The sequence below is a fragment of the Trichomycterus rosablanca genome, chromosome 10, assembly GCF_030014385.1.
Source record: "Trichomycterus rosablanca isolate fTriRos1 chromosome 10, fTriRos1.hap1, whole genome shotgun sequence".
NCBI lineage: Eukaryota > Metazoa > Chordata > Actinopteri > Siluriformes > Trichomycteridae > Trichomycterus > Trichomycterus rosablanca.
Genome location: NC_085997.1, coordinates 32,682,211 through 32,700,904, shown reverse-complemented (window position 1 = coordinate 32,700,904; position 18,694 = coordinate 32,682,211). Strand labels below are relative to the sequence as shown.

The 18,694-nt window shown below is 41.3% G+C and overlaps 1 protein-coding gene across 1 annotated transcript; it reads left to right on the top strand.

Annotated features, from left to right (window-relative positions):
* Positions 1–8,230: 8,230 nt before the first annotated feature.
* On the top strand, positions 8,231–14,416 carry acta2 (actin alpha 2, smooth muscle). The gene is made up of 9 exons (XM_063003190.1): positions 8,231–8,505; positions 10,071–10,236; positions 10,496–10,624; positions 11,115–11,225; positions 11,622–11,706; positions 11,785–11,946; positions 13,327–13,518; positions 13,600–13,781; positions 13,858–14,416. The coding sequence occupies exons 2-9, from the start codon at positions 10,108–10,110 to the stop codon at positions 13,999–14,001; spliced, it is 1,134 nt and encodes a 377-aa protein (XP_062859260.1). The 5' UTR covers positions 8,231–8,505; positions 10,071–10,107; the 3' UTR covers positions 14,002–14,416.
* Positions 14,417–18,694: the final 4,278 nt, after the last annotated feature.

Sequence of the window (18,694 nt, the reverse complement as noted above, 5' to 3'; positions counted from 1 at the left end):
TTTAATGTTATGGCTGATCGGTGTACATTTACATTTGCTGTATTTAGCGGATGCTTTTATGCAAAGCCACTTACAATTATGACTGAACAATATATATTTGAGCAGCTGAGGGTTAAGGGCCTTGTTCAGGGGACCAAAACCAAGTCTATACCTTTAAAAACTTACATGTATCCTCTTCCTGTAAATTCAGTTTACCCAGCCATCAAATACTGTAAAATACAAATATTCACAAATCCACTTGTGTGGTAGGTATAGCTAATAAAATATAACTGAATGTATGTACCAGGTAAGTGGACCTAGTAAAGTGCTCAGTGAGTGTATATCAAACACACCAACGGATTCCCAGGATTATGTGACCCATTACACCGATTCATTTCAACTTACAACATACAGTTTGGGTTGAGACTGGGTTATAGAGGTGCCTATTCAATGATATGCTTGTTTTTGTATTTGTACTACTGAGCCAATAACCTACTATCTTGTTTGAGTTTTCAATGCTGTCTACTTCTTTCAGGTATGTGTAAGGTTCTGTGGCGTCAGTGGTACTTACCACTCTTCCCTGATGTCACAGAGCCTTACAGAGCTCAGTAGAGGAAGGCCTTAAATAATAGGCCTTCCAATTAGGGCGAATTGCCTGCAGCTGTGGGCTGGCTTACTTAAGCCAGCTCTGCACAGCAGCGGGTGTCGCACCTTTTGTCTGCTTTTGTTTCTTTTGTTTGTTTTTTCAGTTCTCTGGTGGCAGCGCATCCACGCTTTCATAGGTCAGACGGTATCCCCTGGTGGCATGTGCCATTAGGGTGTGTAGACTGCAAGGTCGAGGTAACATCTTTATTTAGCCTATTGCTTTAGCGTGGTGCGACGCCGTGCAGCCCTCGTGCTGCCTTTTCTTTATTCGGTTAGCGTTAGCGGTGCGGCTAAACAGCAAGCGATATCGCTTGCAGCCGTATCCGCATTATCCTCTCATCTTAAGTGGTCATTTTGTTTCGTAACCGCTGGGTGGCGAGGCCGTTAAGTGTTCGGCTCTCGCGTCAACATCCCCGGTTCGAATCCGCACTTCTGAGGCTGTCTAACTGATTTGTTCTATTCTTCTCTTTTCAGATCGGCGAACTTCATTAGCTGTAACCTTCAGCGAAGCCACGCCGATCGCGTTCTTCCCGTAGCCCACCGCCGTGCGGGGGGCTATTGATGTCCGGGAGTCCTTAACTCCCGTGTCATATTGCTGTAGTGCCTTAGCGCTTTCAGCTTGGTGGGTCAGTAACTGCCTGATGGTGATGCCGTCAAGCGCTCGGCTATAACGCCATTACCCGGTTTACACCCACCGCTTTATTCTCAGTGATAGTGGGATTAGTAACTGCCTGATGGTGATGCCGTCAAGCGCTCGGCTATAACGCCATTACCCGGTTTACACCCACCGCTTTATTTTCAGCGATAGTGGGATTAGTAACTGCCTGATGGTGATGCCGTCAAGCGCTCGGCTATAACGCCATTACCCGGTTTACACCCACCGCTTTATTCTCAGTGATAGTGGGATCAGTAACTGCCTGATGGTGATGCCGTCAAGCGCTCGGCTATAACGCCATTACCCGGTTCATACCCACCGCTTTATGTTTCAGCGCCAGTAGGTTCAGTAACTGCCTGATGGTGATGCCGTCAAGCGCTCGGCTATAACGCCATTACCCGGTTCATACCCACCGCTTTATGTTTCAGCGCCAGTAGGTTCAGTAACTGCCTGATGGTGATGCCGTCAAGCGCTCGGCTATAACGCCATTACCCGGTTCATACCTAGCGCTTTATCTTCAGCGTCTACACACACCCCCTCACCCGCGCTACGTTAGCGCGGTGGCAACACAACCGCCGTGCACCGGCGCGACCCGGGTTCGCGCCTTGCATTAATCTTTGTTTTCCTTTTTCAGTTTTCATTGCCTGCATCGCCCAGCGGCCTCCAGCGGGGTTCATTATTGGTTTTGTTTTTGTTTTGTGTTTTGTGTTTAATTTTTCATTTAAAAAATAAAATTATTGTTTAAGTTAACCTCCGCACTTGAGTCCTTTCTCTCCCACGTGACAGTATGTGACTTAAATTTTTATTAACTGCCTCATATTTTGCTTATCTTTGTATAACAGTCATTTTGTTTCCTTCAACAAAGATTAATAACCCTCGACTGAAAAGCTGAGGAAAAGGTCACTAGTGAAAATAGCTTTATGTTACAGTAAGTAACCACAGGGCCAACTGATCCATGAACAAGCCGAGGATTTGTAAATCAATCTGGTTTTGGTTTAAATTAGTGCTCGTTTACTACCAGTCTTATATACACTGATCAGCCATAACATTAAAACCACCTCCTTGTTTCTACACTCGCTGTACATTTTATCAGCTCCACTTATAATATAGAAGCACTTTGTAGTTCTACAATTACTGACTGTAGTCTATCTGTTTCTCTGCATGCTTTGTTAGCCCCCTTTCATGCTGTTCCTCAATGGTCAGGACTCTCCCAGGACCCCCACAGTGTAGGTATTATTTGGGTGGTGGATCATTCTCAGCACTGCAGTGACACTGACATGGTGGTGGTGTGTTAGTGTGTGTTGTGCTGGTATGAGTGGATAGGACACAGCAATGCTGATGGAGTTTTTAAACACCTCACTGTCACTGCTGGACTATGAATAGTCCACCAACCAAAAATATATCCAGTCGCCGCTCAGGTGGCGCAGTGGTAAAAACACACACTGGAACCAGAGCTGGGATCTTGAATACATCGTATCGAATCTCAGCTCTGCCTACCGGCTAAGGCTGAGCGCCCACATGAACAACGATTGGCCTGTTGTTCAGATATGGGCGGGACTAAGCCGGATTGGGTCTCTCTCCCAGGACTGGTGCAATTACGACCTCTGCTGACTGATGGCGCCTTCACAGAGATGAGAAAAGAGTGCTCTCAGGGTGTGTGTCTCTCCGTACACAACACTTAGCTGCACTGCACTCGTCAAAGTGTAGGTGATAAAATGCACACGGCATGCTGCCCACGTGTCGGAGGGGGCGTGGGTTAGCTTTGTTCTCCTCAATCAGAGCAGGGATCGACATTGGTGGAGAGGAAGCATTATACCTACTCTGTGGTGGTCCTGGGAGAGTCCTGACCAGTAAAGAACAGCATGAAAGGGGGCTAACAAAGCATGCAGAGAAACAGATGGACTCCAGTCAGTAATTGTAGAACTACAAAGTGCTCCTATATGGTAAGTGGAGCTGATGAAATGGACAGTGTGTGAAACCAGGAGGTGGTTTTAATGTTATGCCTAATCTGTGTATATATAAAAGTTGTGTGATATTTATGTTGGGGTGTAGCAGTAAAGATCCAGAAATCATTAATATAAAGAATTCCAGTCAGCTAATCAACATTTACACAAACAGCAGAACAAGAAAAAACAATAGTACAAAAACAGGAAGCAAAAGGTTACTAGAACTACAGAGTGAATGTTAAATATTTAAACAGATAGTCATTGATAGAGAGCCAAAGAGGCACAGATAGACAGAAAGAAAGTACTCTGAGCAGGTTCTGCGTCCAATGAGATGTGGAATAGAGGAGTCTTTAAAGAGAACAGCTGCCTTGCCATTTTCGGTCATAAGTGCATGCCAAAAGGGCAGTTCGTCCACCGCCCAGTAGCAAACATTTCTCCAAACTGCTGCTGCTGCTACCGATTCTGATAACTTACATTCCTAATAATCCTGCTGAAGATTAAAAGTTAATTAGGGTCCTAATAACTCACTCGACTCAGCTGATGCAGTTTAATTTAAGAGTGGATTTGTGCTTGGCTCTGTGTGCATGGAGTAATGTTTACAATGATTGCTCTGCACTAACAGTCATAGCATCAGACAGTACTAGAGACATTTTACTGGTTTATTATAGATTTTTTCATTTTTACATTTTCAGCATTTAGTGAATTGGAGATACTAAATTGGCCATGACTGTGTTCGATATAACTTTGTGAACTGATGAACCTTGTGTGTTGAGTTACTACTGTTTCTGTCATGAATGTAACCAAAGTGTGTAAAACATGACGTTAAAATCCTAACAAACAAACACTGATACATGACTTTATTTACTCCAGGTGAAAGTTCCCCAGTATATCACGGCTTCTCACTCTCATTCTCACCAGCTCATTTGCTTTTCTCTGAAGCCATGATGCTGGTCCAATTTTGATGTTGAACTTCTGCCGGTCTTGCAGCATTTTGGGCCTCATGATGGAGCCCCACTGGGACAGCGTATTGCCCACAAGTGGTGCAACATCCCTTTACCGAAGCGGACCCACCTGTAAAACCATTTTATGTGTGTGGGGGGGTGTCAGTTGGCAGGATAGGGGTTCTGCTCACGCATAGCCGAACCAGCAGGTTTTGATAGTTCCCTGTCTGTTCTATTTGAGAGGGCAGGTTTGTCGCAAGTGTCCAGAGCAGCCTGTAATACTGCACCATCCAGTTCTCACTTCTATGCTATACCAGTTTTGTTTCTACTAATTTGACAGCTTATTTATTTGCATTTGTCAGGTTTTTTTTAGTAGCTTTTTGCCAGTGGTGTTTATTTGCAAATAGGGTTTTATTTTTATTCTTGCAGGTGTGTGGACCTCACCTTGCTCTTCAGTAGTGAGGCGCGACCAGCCTTGTTACACCAATTCAACTGTTGTGTGTTTTGTGCAGGCATGGGGAGAAAATGCCTGAATGGTTTACACTGTGTTGCACCCACATTTCATCATTTCCTCTTTACCCCATTAAATTCTGTGGACTCAGATAGCAATCTTCTTTTGGAATGACCCCATGCACTGTACAATTTTTCCCACCTTTGATAAAGCTGATTTAGCCCTTTAATAACTGTCCATTTTTGCTTTATTAGGCTATGTTTAAAAGCAGGGAGAGCTTACACATTTGCAGCTCTGCAATACCTAGACCAAGCTTTAGTGTGAATGTGTGCTAAAGGGAAGTAGTGTAGTAAGTCCAAGTCTTGGCTTGGATGAGAGCACATCTAAACATGGCAATGAAGATGTGCACAGCGGCCTTTTAATATTCATGAGCAACATCCTCATCTAAAAAATTCAGCTCTAGCTGTCCCTTCCCAAGTGTGCATCCGGGGTAGGAATAGTTCCCTTGCCCTTCTGTGCCCTAAATCCCCACTTCAAAATACGCACATACTCATAACATGAAATCTAGAGGCATTCAAACCCACACACATTGTAATTTTTCATCTTGTTTTATGTGTTTCGCACATTCTGTGGGGTTCTTTTCTTTTCTTACATGCCTGGGAGAGAGAGGCTGGCTGCCAGGTCTTTTCCTATTTACTGAACAGCTCCTTTTTTGGTGCTGCATTAAAGGCAGCAAGAGGGGAGGGGGGAACTGCAGTGTTTCTTGCATCGTAGACCACTCAGTGTGAAGCACACCGAAAAATGAGGCAGACAGTGTTTACATGAAAAGAGGATACTTAATTTGGCCATCTGTAGGCAAGAATGTCTGTAAAAAAGCAAGGGTGACCACCCTACAGTTCAAGGTAAATAACAAGTAAGGAAAAGTTTTATTATTATAATTATTATTTGAACATATTCAAAGTATTAATAAAACACACAGTAACTGTAATATACACTGATCAGCCATGACATTAAAACCACCTCCTTGTTTCTACACTCACTGTCCATTTTATCAGCTCCACTTACCATATAGAAGCACTTTGTAGTTCTACAATTACTAGTAGTCCATCTGTTTCTCTTCATGCTTTGTTAGCCTGATTTCATGCTGTTCTTCAATGGTCAGGACCCCCACAGGACCACCACAGAGCAGGTATTATTTGGGTGGTGGGTCATTCTCAGCACTGCAGTGACACTGACATGGTGGTGGTATGTTAGTGTGTGTTGTGCTGGTATGAGTGGATCAGACACAGCAGTGCTGCTGGAGTTTTTAAACACCTCACTGTCACTGCTGGACTAAGAATAGTCCACCAACCAAAAATATCCAGCCAAAAGCGCCCCATGGGCAGCGTCCACTGATGAGGGTCTAGAAGATGACCAACTCAAACAGGGTGGACCAACTAGGTAGGAGTGTCTAATAGAGTGGACAGTGAGTGGACACGGTATTTAAAAACTCCAGCAGCGCTGCTGTGTCTGATGTACTCATACCAGCACAACATACACTAACACACCACCACCATGTCAGTGCAGCGCTGAGAATGATCCACCACCTAAATAATACCTGCTCTGTGGTGGTCCTGTGGGGGTCCTGACCATTGAAGAACAGGGTGAAAGCAGGCTAAAAAAGTATGTAGAGAAACAGATGGACTACAGTCAGTAATTGTATAACTACAAAGTGCTTCTATATGGTAAGCAGAGCTGATAAAATAGTGAGTGTAGAAACAAGGAGCTGGTTTTAATGTTATGGCTGATCGGTGTATTGTAGTATCAGTACTGTGTGTAAAGTATGTGTTTTTTGTAGCACCCAGATGCCAGGATGTTCTGGAGAAACACCCTCCAGTTTGCCTTCTGTCTTTGTGTATTTCCTTCAATTACTTTAGTTTTCTCTCACCTTCTGAAACATGCAGAAGGTGGACTAGGGACTCCAAAATTCCTCTAGATGTGAGCAAATAAGTAAATGGGTTAGTCAATATTGCTTTGTGATGAATTGCACCCTGTCCATCTTGTGATCCTGCCTTGCTTAATATGCTTTTGGCTGGTGCTGGATCCACCCCAACCCTTGCCAGGATAAAGTTGTTGATTAAACTAAATAAAAACTCTAAATCATGACCTCTTGCGACTTTCTAAATATGGATTTGCTTTAGTAAACACATGCACATGAACACATAAACACACAACTGATGACACAGTAAATGAATGAATTACACTGGTGTGTTAAGCGATTTATAGTCAGTAAATAAAGCAGATAGCATTATAACCCATCACACCATTCCAAATAATTACAATTATAGTTCACACCCAAACCACACTAGCATCCTCTTGCATCCTGCAGTTTTAATCTACCTGTCTGGCCGCTTAGGTGGCGCAGCAGTAAAACACACGCTAGCACACCAGAGCTAACATTTCGAACTTGGTTTGAAATACAGCTCTGCCATCCAGATGGGCTGGGCGGCTACATGAACAATGATTGGCTGTTGTTCATGCAGGCCTCATAACTGATGCAATTCCGACCTCTGCTGGCTGATTGATGGCGCCTGCACAGAGTCGAGGGATAATACGTTGATCAGGGTGTGGCTCTCTATACACAAAGCTGATCTTCATATGAACTCACCTCGTGCAGGTGAAAAGATGCAGTTGGCTACTGCACATGTGTGGGAGGGCAGTATCAGCATCAGTAGAGAGGAAGCATAATGCAATTGGGTAATTGGATACGACTAGATTGGGAGGAAAAGTCTGGAAAGTGTTACAAAGGCATTGCTAAGATTTTTGGACTCTTGCCCAACCACAGTGAGAGAATTTAAATGTGACAAATCGGGTGAGGCGCAAATACTTTTTCACAGCACTCTAAGTGTATAGGTTCATGTACAAGGAAACCCACACAGATATAGGAGAATGTGTCAAACTCCACACATACAGTAACTAAAAGCAAGAATGAACCTGTGTGACACCTACTGTGCCACTTTAATTAAGGTTGCAGTGGGTCAGAGGTAAATCCTGCACAGGGTCCCAGTCCATTGCAGGACATCACACCCTCACTAACTCACCCACTTGTTACCAGGTGCAGTTTAGAGTAGCCAATCAACTTACTGGCACATTTTTTGGAAAGTGAGAGGAAACCAGAGTAAATCCAGGACGGCACACAGACATGATTACACTACCATACAGGCTGCTAATACTGAGTAAATTATATAATTTGAGATTCAGCCCTTAGCATTAACATCTTACTATGCAAGCAGTTCAAACAAGAGTGCAACAGATGAGATGAGCAACAGGTGCAACAGATGAGGATAATTAGCAAAACTCAAAACAGTTGGGAGGAAAACAAGACTGACTTCTGAGACTGGAAACAGAAGAGAAACAGAACAGGGCTGAGACCAAAACTTAATGTAAATAACATTAGCACATAGTGAACATGCAGTCTTGTCAGTCTTTTCTTACACTGATTATAGGTAAAAGCTTAATATTATAACATTATAAGACTTTGTCACTTGTGTATTTGCCTTCCTGATATAAAGACATAACATGCATGTGAGGTTGTACATATATCTGTGTTAGAAGGACTGGTCTCAGTTCTGTGTTTACGTTTCTTTACAGTAACGTCTCCATCCTTACAAAAAAGTATCAGTGGCTGGAATGCCCTAAATGATGGCTGCCTGGATTGGATTGTTCTCCCCCAGTCATCCCTATAAGGCTGTAGTGAAGTGATCCTGATGGGCTGCGTGCAGGCCCAACTCCATGTTTGGCAGGTGGGAGGGAGCAGAGAAACATGGACTGGAGCTACATAAGAACTCCACACACTGGTGAGGGTCACACCATCACCAAGTGGCTAACCCCCGGCCCAGCACTGTCAGGGTAAGTGGCCTCACCTCAGTTTCTATTACTTTTTCTTACACTGTTTTTTTTTCACACTATATGAGGAACGCTGGGTAGTGGGATGAATAAAATTTAGAGATCAGAGCTGAATGAAAAATTAAGTGTTTTTTATTTGGTTTATGGAAATGTACAGGCTCTTAAATTGATTCGGTATATATAGAGATGGGATTTGAAAACACCCAGGCTGCAAAGTGCAATTATAAATAGGATACACATATTTTTGGTTTAATTACAGTAATTTGCAGGATCATCAGTAACCATTCTAATGCTGATTTACAACTGAGCATTTGATGATGATGTAGCTTTAATAACATACTAATTTTGAAGCATTGATAGCATTAATAATATGTAAATTATGCTGAGTTATTATTAATGACATAATCCAGAATTTTCATTATGACATCACAATCATTAAATCCTCCTAAATAATACTGTGTAAATGTGGATGCTGTGTTATCTGTCATAAGGTATGATAATATGTATCTATTATTATAGCATCATAATGCAGATCTAAATAAATGCATCATAATGAACACCTAGTATTCATGGCATTTTGGTGTAGATTTATTATTATGACACCTTAATGCATACAATATTCATTGCCTTATAATGTAAATGTACCATTATGGCATTTAAATTAAGTTAAGCCCGATGGTTTCATGACTGCTGAGCTTTCAGTGATGGCATCATAATGCCACCAATGCCAGCTTAAATGTAATAGCAGATATAATATAATAGCATTGTTGTGTTGTAATGCAGGATTGTGTTGTCTAATGCACACATAGTTGGACTGGGCATACATTTGCAGTGGAGCCTCTTTTAGACAGTGCAAAATTGGGGTCCCTGCTGAAAACAGCATAATGATTTGTGTGGTTTATGCCTAAATATGGTTCTGTAAAAAGCAGCCGAGGAATCAGAAGGACTCCTGATCTCTCTTTTTTACGCTCTCACTCTCTTCATAAAACATTGTAGAGAGGGAGGGTCAGCAAGAGTTTGTGAAGTCCAAAGACAAACATGCCTTCCTATCATTTCCAAATTAGGAATTTTTCCCATGGTGCAGCATTCATTCAACAGGGACAGCGGGGTATGTTTCAGGGCTGTTGGCAGTGGGCAGTGTAGGAACAGTGCAGAGATTTTTTGGATTTTTTGATCAATTGGATTGCTTTATAAGGATTATTTTAGTGATTTTGGTAATGTCATAATGTATCATTTAGTACATCATTCCGTTTAAGACTACAGATTGTATTCTATTGATTTTGTGAAGCAGGGTGTGGTCACACACAAACACACACACTGATCTTATACACACACTGATCTTATAAGGTGAAAGGCAGCATCTGTCAAAACTGATTGTTTTGTGTTATTAGACTTTTATTTTCCAGTAAATAATAATTATAATGATACATTTATTGCCTTTTGGTTTTGGTGGTTATGAAATACCATTTGTCTTTCTTACCCTTATTAGATCTATTGTGGGAATGTCTAAAAAAGCAAGGTGTTTTAAGACATGCCTAAAACATTGCATTTTCTGTGTACATTTGCAGTAACTGTCTCCATTAGGAAGGAAATACAAGCTGAACCATGTGCGACGACGAAGAAAGCACCGCCCTAGTGTGTGATAATGGCTCAGGACTATGTAAGGCAGGCTTTGCCGGGGATGATGCCCCCCGAGCCGTCTTTCCCTCCATAGTGGGTCGCCCCAGACACCAGGTGAACTTTCTCCTACACCACTATATGGGGGCGGTGAACTGCATTACTCAGAATTTATGTTCTAATTTTATACTCTGTTAACAGTACAGTTCACATTTTAGATCATATTTTTTTTCCTATTATTGATCGTGGTTTTCTGTACACCTACCCCTTATATCTGTGAGTCATTTTTAACCATGACATTTATTAGAGTGGGTGAAAAACTCCCCTCGTGGTGGGCAGTGCTTTAATTTATGCAAAACTTTGCCTCTCTTATCAGGGTGTGATGGTAGGAATGGGCCAGAAAGACAGTTATGTTGGTGATGAAGCACAGAGCAAAAGAGGTATTCTGACCCTCAAATATCCGATTGAGCACGGCATCATAACAAACTGGGACGACATGGAAAAAGTAAGCAGACTTTATAACTGAGTCATTATTACAAACCAAAGCTAGATGAGAGATTAAATTTGCCCTACAATATTCACAAATAGTACATGAAGCACCATCTGTTGTTAATATATGCTATTGGCTTAAGTAACACACATGCCCGTTTGTTTAGCTCGCTACACTTTTTCCCAAGCTTAATTAGGCCTAATTTATACCTGAAAGTGTGGTCAGACTTTCAAACTCATTTGAAACATGACTCACACCAAATCATACAAACGTTTCAAGCACCTGCTATCATCAGCTAACAGATGAAAGCAACAGATGGTATTAATGACTTAGCTCTGCTCCATGTATCAGTCATTAGGAGCCTCATGTGTCACATTTATGAATATTGGGTTTTTCACAGGAGTGGTTTGTATGTTTATTTAAACAGTTTGTAGGCGGTGCAATTATCAATCTTATGCCTGATTCTCTTCTTGCCCACTGCTTATTGTTATTGTTTTTTCCAAAGATCTGGCATCACTCTTTCTACAATGAACTTCGTGTTGCTCCTGAGGAGCACCCGACCCTGCTGACAGAAGCCCCACTCAATCCAAAGGCCAACAGGGAAAAAATGACCCAGGTTAGCCTCTGCCTGAATTGTTTATACTAGTCAATATGTTAGACCACAGCCCAACTCATTACTGAGAGAGAGAGAGAGAGAGAGAGAGAGAGAGAGAGAGAGAGAGAGAGAGAGAGAGAGGCGAGAGAGCGCGGGAAGCAGAAATTATTATTCAACAAATTAATAAGGTGTACTGTACAGTTAGTCAGAATGCTTTTTGTCCTGTATTAGTCAAAAGTTCAGCATGACTTGATGTCAGGTGGGTGTGGCAAGTAAAACGGGAAATTATTTAGCAGATGTTACGTTTTAAAATTTATAGTTTTCACTTAAAACTCATGGCAAACCCCATTTAAATCTAGAAATAATTAGTTACATCTACCAAAAATACTTCTAAATACTGTTTTATCTTTTCTTTAGATCATGTTTGAGACCTTTAATGTTCCAGCCATGTACGTAGCTATCCAAGCGGTGCTATCCCTCTATGCCTCTGGACGCACAACAGGTCAGGTGACAAAAAAAGCATCACAAAACTTAGACTGTGCAGTACCCGAACACACCTGATTAAATGTCTCCTGTGCAGGTATTGTGCTTGATTCTGGTGATGGTGTCACCCACAATGTGCCAATTTATGAGGGCTATGCTCTTCCTCATGCCATCATGCGTTTGGACCTGGCCGGCCGTGATCTTACTGACTACCTCATGAAGATCCTGACTGAACGTGGCTACTCCTTTGTGACCACTGGTAAGTACAGATTATGTTCAGAAGTTATTAAATAAATTTAAGATACACTTCATTTTAATCTGAGGGAGTAATATTGAAACAGTTGAATTTAAAGCTATACCCAAAATATTTAGATGTTATAATGAAGAACTGTGATTTTTGCATTGCTGTCACTGGTGTTATTACACTAAAGTACCAATATTTTTATAAGCCAAAGTGCTGAATATTAGTGAAGAGGGAACAACCATCCCTGAACCGGGGAGGGGGCCTGAGAGTACATCTCTCACCATCTTACAATGCCATAATAGGAGCTATACCCCAATCATGTGTGAAAGGCACACATGACCATTGTAATTAATAGTCATTGTGATTTGCATATGGACCTGATCACCTGTTCCATTGTTATGCAGTGGGCGGTGATCGGTCATTATGCAAATCGGCTGCATATAAGGTTGGGGTATTCAACACCAGCTCAGACTGAAGAAGTCACTTGGATGAGTGGCGAAACGTATCTCTACAACAAACTTGTGTCCAGATGAACTGATTCAACTTTGTGGACCAGTCACTGGTGTTATAGACAATGTAACACCAATGAAATTACACTATATGGCCAAAAGTATGTGGACACCCATCCTAATGATTGAATTCAGTTCTTTTCTGCTACATCCATTAAAACCAGGTGTATAAAAATATATAACATAAATGATATGTTTTTAACATATCGCCCACAGTTTGGAGAGTTCCACTTTCTTGTCCAGCATAATTATTTTAATGAGCACAATGCAAGGTCTATAAATACATGGTTTGGCTAGTTGTATGCAAAGGAGCTCCACTTGCCTACATAGAGCCCCGGTCTCAAGCCAACTCAACATGTTTGGAATGAATTAAACTTGGATTAGAAGCCAGGCCTTCTGTTCCAACATCAGTGACCTCACTGGCTCTATTGACTGAACGGGCACAAATTCTCAGAGACACTCGCCACAGTCTTGTAGAAAGGCAGGAAGCACTTCTCTATAAATGCCCATGGTTTTGGAATGGGATGTCCAACAAGCTCATGATCAGGTGTCCCAATACTTTTGTCCTGACATAAGGGAAATGTGATCTTCTAAAAGAAAATAACTAACTAGTAATTACAATTGTAATCATTTTTAATAATTATTAAACACTTATTTTAAAACAACCAATAGATTATGATAAGGGAGTTAAGTTCAACTTACAACTAAAAGTTTTATGATGACATTACTCCACTACATTAGAAAGTGGACTGGGACACTTAGCCACCCTATCCAGATAATGACCCAAGAACTATCATATGCAGTTCTTGCAGTAAGCATTGTTGGAGCATTGTAAGCAATTTATTCCCTCTTGACATAAGCAACTGTTTTTACTCACCTATTACAGCTGAGAGAGAAATTGTCCGTGATATCAAGGAGAAGTTGTGTTATGTCGCACTGGACTTTGAGAATGAGATGGCCACTGCTGCCTCTTCTTCATCTCTGGAAAAGAGCTATGAGCTTCCTGATGGGCAGGTAATCACCATTGGCAATGAAAGGTTCCGTTGCCCTGAGACGCTCTTCCAGCCATCCTTCATTGGTGAGTTAGCTTTCCAGTGAAGTATCATAAAGGCTGCAAGGTTTGCTCTACTAGTTCTGATTTAGACTTTGTCTTTCTTAGGTATGGAATCTGCTGGTATCCATGAAACAACCTACAACAGCATTATGAAGTGTGACATTGACATTCGTAAGGACCTCTATGCCAACAATGTTCTGTCTGGTGGTACGACCATGTACCCTGGTATTGCTGACAGAATGCAGAAAGAGATTACTGCCTTGGCACCAAGCACCATGAAAATCAAGGTGAGAACTGTGACCAATTCAATTTACAAATCACATAATCACTAGACACTGATTGTTTGTCTTTGTGAATTATCAGATCATCGCCCCACCAGAGAGGAAGTACTCAGTGTGGATCGGTGGCTCCATTCTGGCCTCTCTTTCCACCTTCCAGCAGATGTGGATCAGCAAGCAAGAGTACGATGAAGCCGGTCCATCCATTGTGCACCGCAAGTGCTTCTAAAAGAGCAAACTTCACACCCACAGCCCCTCCAATGTCTTCAAAAGTTCTTGCTTCCTAGCCTGTAAACTGTGAATGTATCTTTAGGTTTCCCTCCTGTTTTGTCTTTGCACTACCCACACCCGCGAGAATGCTCAGGCTTTTTCTAGTCATCGATTGTTTTTGTTACATTGGATGCATAAAGGTGCCAAAATGAACCGTGTGGGAAAATTCCTGGGGTTTGCTGAGGCGCCAGATAGAGGGAGAAATTAAAAACACTAAATATTCTGTAAAGATATAGAAAAGAACAGAGCTCACATTGTCCCTCTGTGTTTCCATACCATAAAATATCCCTTGCATGCGTTTTCTCACTGCTGTGGGTTTGTATGGATGCTCTGTATGACAACCCCAGGAATGAATAAAGCCCTGCATACAGAAACTGTTTCGTGTAATTTTTTCAGTGCATGTCTTAATTTCAACAGTTTTAATGAAAGTATAATTTATTTTTTATATTCACGTATTTAAAAAACCTCCCTTACAAAGTCATGTCAGGTTAAAACCCAATAAAACAGATGTTATTTTACTTAAATGTCAAAGCTCACATTCCATTGTTTGCCCACTCAAATACCAACATCCCACTCAAATAGAAAGTTCCAGATCAAGTTTGGTCTTGCATATATCTGTGGAATCTTTGTATAAGGCAATTCATTTTAAAATTCTTTAAATCTACACTTTAATCAGTCTCTGTATTTAACTGATTTGTTAGTATTAGGATTTTAAGGTGAAGGTGATGTTTTATAGTTTGGTTCCATTCATGACAGGACAGGTAGTTACAGATTACACATGATTCATCAGATCAAGTTCAATGTCAAACACCGTCACAGGCAATTTAGTATCTTCAGTTCACTTCACTATGTCTCAACGTCTTTGGACTGTGAGAGAAACAGGAGGTTCTGAAGGAAACCCACACAGACACAGGGAGAACATGCAAACTCCAGACAGAAAGGACCCAAGCCTCTGCACCTAGGAAACAAACCCAGGACAGTCTTGCCAGGATTGTTTTGCCACTGAATTAAATAGCAAACCGCTCTAGACCTGTGATTTTCTTGTATTTAAAACACTCTTATCTTTGTACATTACAGCATTTAACAGACGCTTTTAGCCCAGTTACACAAATTGCTATGTTTTTTATTCAATATAAGGGTTTTAAAACTGTACACAATGTAAAAATATAATATAATAAAAATAGCTATAGGATCTTGTGAAAAACAGGCAGATTTAACATATAAACAGATTTTGGATACAAGGCTCAGAAATATAAGTCACAGCTTGGATGGTACCATAAGCCCAAGATTAGTATCTATAGAATAGGATGCCTTTATTTGTCATATATACATATCCAGGTGTACAGTACAACAAAATTCTTTCTTAGCGTATCCCAGCTGGGGTCAGAGCGCAGGGTCAGCCATCGTACTGCATCCCTGGAGCAGAGAGGGTTAAGGGCCTTGCTCAAGGGTCCAACAGTGATTGTATGGCAGAGCTGGGATTCAAACTCTCAACCTCTCAGTTGATAGCCCAAAGCTCTACTCACTAGGCTACCACTTTCCGCGACCACTATTACTTAGCCCTGTATCTGGGCTAAGTACCCAACAGGTGCCGTTAGCTGAAATGCTTTTGTAAAACTGGTTAGTTTAAGTGATGGCTAAAAAAAGATGCAACCCTGTAGCCGCTCAGTTGGCGCAGCAGTAAAATACGCTAGCACATCAGAGCTGAGTTTTTCGAGTACATTGTATCGAAACTCAGCTCTCCCACCCGTCTGGACTGGGCGGCTGCAAAAACGATTGGCTGTTGTTCACAGGGTTAGGGGCAAGCCGGATCACAGGTCCTCATAACTGGTGCTATTACGACCCCTGCTGGCTGATTGATGGCGCCTGCACAGGGCTGAGGAATAATGCTGATGGGGGTGTGGCTCTCCGTGCACAGTGCTGATTGGTGTATATGAACTCGACTCGTGCTAGTGAAAAATGCAGTCTGTACTGAGCATGAGGGGGCATGTGTCTGTTGAGAAGCGTCCTCAGTCAGCGGTGGAGGGTTGAATCAGTGGAGGATGCAATCAGGGTAATTGGACACAACTAGATTAGGGGAGAAGATTGGGGGAACAAAAAAAAAAGATGCAACCCTGCTTATTAAAAGTCAAAAATAAACTCAAGATCTCCTGCTTGTATGTCTGTCTTGCCAAGCATAAGGATGAAGTGTTGTTAGGTCAGTTAGATGCAGCACACTATTAGCAGCATATTAAACAGCAACATTGATACACTTACAATGTACGTTTCAGTCAATATAAGTTTTATTAACAAAAATGGCAGAAGAGAAGAAGAAAAAACAAAACGATACAGTCCCCATATCAACACTGTGTTGCCAACGGATTTCTTTATTGCAAAACAGCACTATTAGTTACAGCGCACAGAAAATCAACAATACGCCAACAAAACTCACAGAACTCAACACATAGCAAGAAGTCATTTCTTTTGAAATGTTATTTGATACTGGATGAAGGATGCAGAGTCACATTTTATGAAAAAGACAGAGAGATGAAGCCACATGCGTTTACATGCACAATAATTGAATAACAGTTAAGAATCAGATTTTGATACTTCTGTTTCACCAGGTTAACTTTGGTAATCTAAAAGTGGTAGTATAATGGTCTACATGAGTTTGTCACCAGGTTTCTTAGATAGGTAGCATGGCTACCAGTAGTAAAGTTTAAATCACGAGGCTCATAATATAAGCATTTTATTAGTTGTGTGTACAGTCTGTAGAACTAGCTGTTATGTTTCATCTATCGAGAAGATGCACTTCAGGGATCTAATGCACTTCAGGGAGGACAGATGAACCCACATGATCACTATGTAGTAAAGATGTTTAATGAAATGAAAGAATTTGCAAGTAAACTTGGCCAAGACGTTCTGCTGATAAACACCACACAATTCCGTACATTACTGCACATATCATTATTTATATAAAGGTCATTACATTATAAGAGGTCACTTCTGGTTAAACAAGGGGATGTAGAAGCATTTAAGCCTCGCTCCCGGCTTTTTAGAACCCCCTCAATTATTTTTTCATTTTGTCTTTATTTTGACATTTACACTGAGTTGAAGTACACATGACAAATAAAGTTTCTATTCTATTCTATTCTATTCTATTCCATTCCATAACTTCGAAGGTGAACAAAACAGGTAAAAAAGGATAATAGGTCATATTTAAAATCCATTCACACATAACTTGTTTTAATGTTTATTTGAGTACAACCCCAAATCAGAAAAAGTTGGGACAGTATGGAAAATGCAAATAAAATAAAAACACAGTGTTCCTTACATTTACTTGCAACACATTCCAAAAAAAGGTGGGACAGGGGCAATTTAGGGCTGGTAATGAGGTGAAAAAAACTAAATAATGATGTGATTCCAAACAGGTGATGTTAACAGGTGATTGTAATCATGGTTTGGTACAAAAGCAGCATCCAGGAAAGGCTGAGTCTTTGATGAGCAAAGATGGCCAGAGGATCTCCAGTTTGGCAAAACGTCTTTTAAGTGTGGTGAAAAGGAATGGCAACATTACAAAATGGTAAATGCTTTACTGTCCCAACTTTTTTTGGAATGTGTTGCAGAACCGATGGCTCTGAGCACTGTCGCCTCACAGCAAGAAGGTCCTGGGTTCGATCCCCAGGCTGGGTGGTCCGGGTCCTTTCTGTGAGGAGTTTGCATGTTCTCCCCGTGTCTATGTGGGTTTCCTCCGGGAGCTCTGGTTTCCTCCCACAGTCCAAAAACATGCAGTCAGGTTAATTGGAGACACTGAATTGCCCTATAGCTGAATGGGTGTGTGTGTATGTGTGTGTATGTATGTCTGCCCCCCCCCCGACCATAATTGGATAAGCAGTTCAGAAAGTGAGTAAGTGAGTGAGTGCTGCAGGCCTGAAATGCAGGAATGAATATAATGAAATAAAGTTGAGCAGATAAAACATGAAATATCTCAGGTTCATCCTGTCTGCAATCAAATAAAAGTCAAAGAAGAAACTCTGTGTTTTTTTTTATTATTTGCAATTTTCATGCTGTCCCAACTTTTTCTGATTTTGGGTTGTATGATCAAAAGTAGTATAATACCATCCTGCTTTAAGCTTGACTAAAACCACATCACAAATTACATAGCAGTTTATCAATACAATGTACTAATAACATGTTACTATAATAACAATACTATTTGTGTAGTTCTGTAGTGTGCAGCTGCACTTGTATACTTTAGACCCGTTCTTACAATACAGTAATGCATGTGTGTCCCTTAAACTGGCTTTTGTCCACTATTGCAGATTATGAAATGCAGCACGATTTGGTGTTCTGTGTATTGTTTATTATGCAGCCTGGTGAGAGTGATGTTGCAGCAGTTGTGGAAATCCAACAGAAATCTGATAACATGAGTGTACACCATCAACCACAACATTAAAACCACCTCCTTTAGTTCTACAATTACTGACTGTAGTCCATCTGTTTCTCTGCATGCTTTGTTAGCCTCCTTTCATGCTGTTCTGCAATGGTCAGGACTCTCACAGGACCACTACAGAGTAGGTATTATTTGGGGGGTGGATCATTCTCAGCACTGCAGCGACACTGACATGGTGGTGGTGTGTTAGTGTGTGTTGTGCTGGTATGAGTGGATCAGA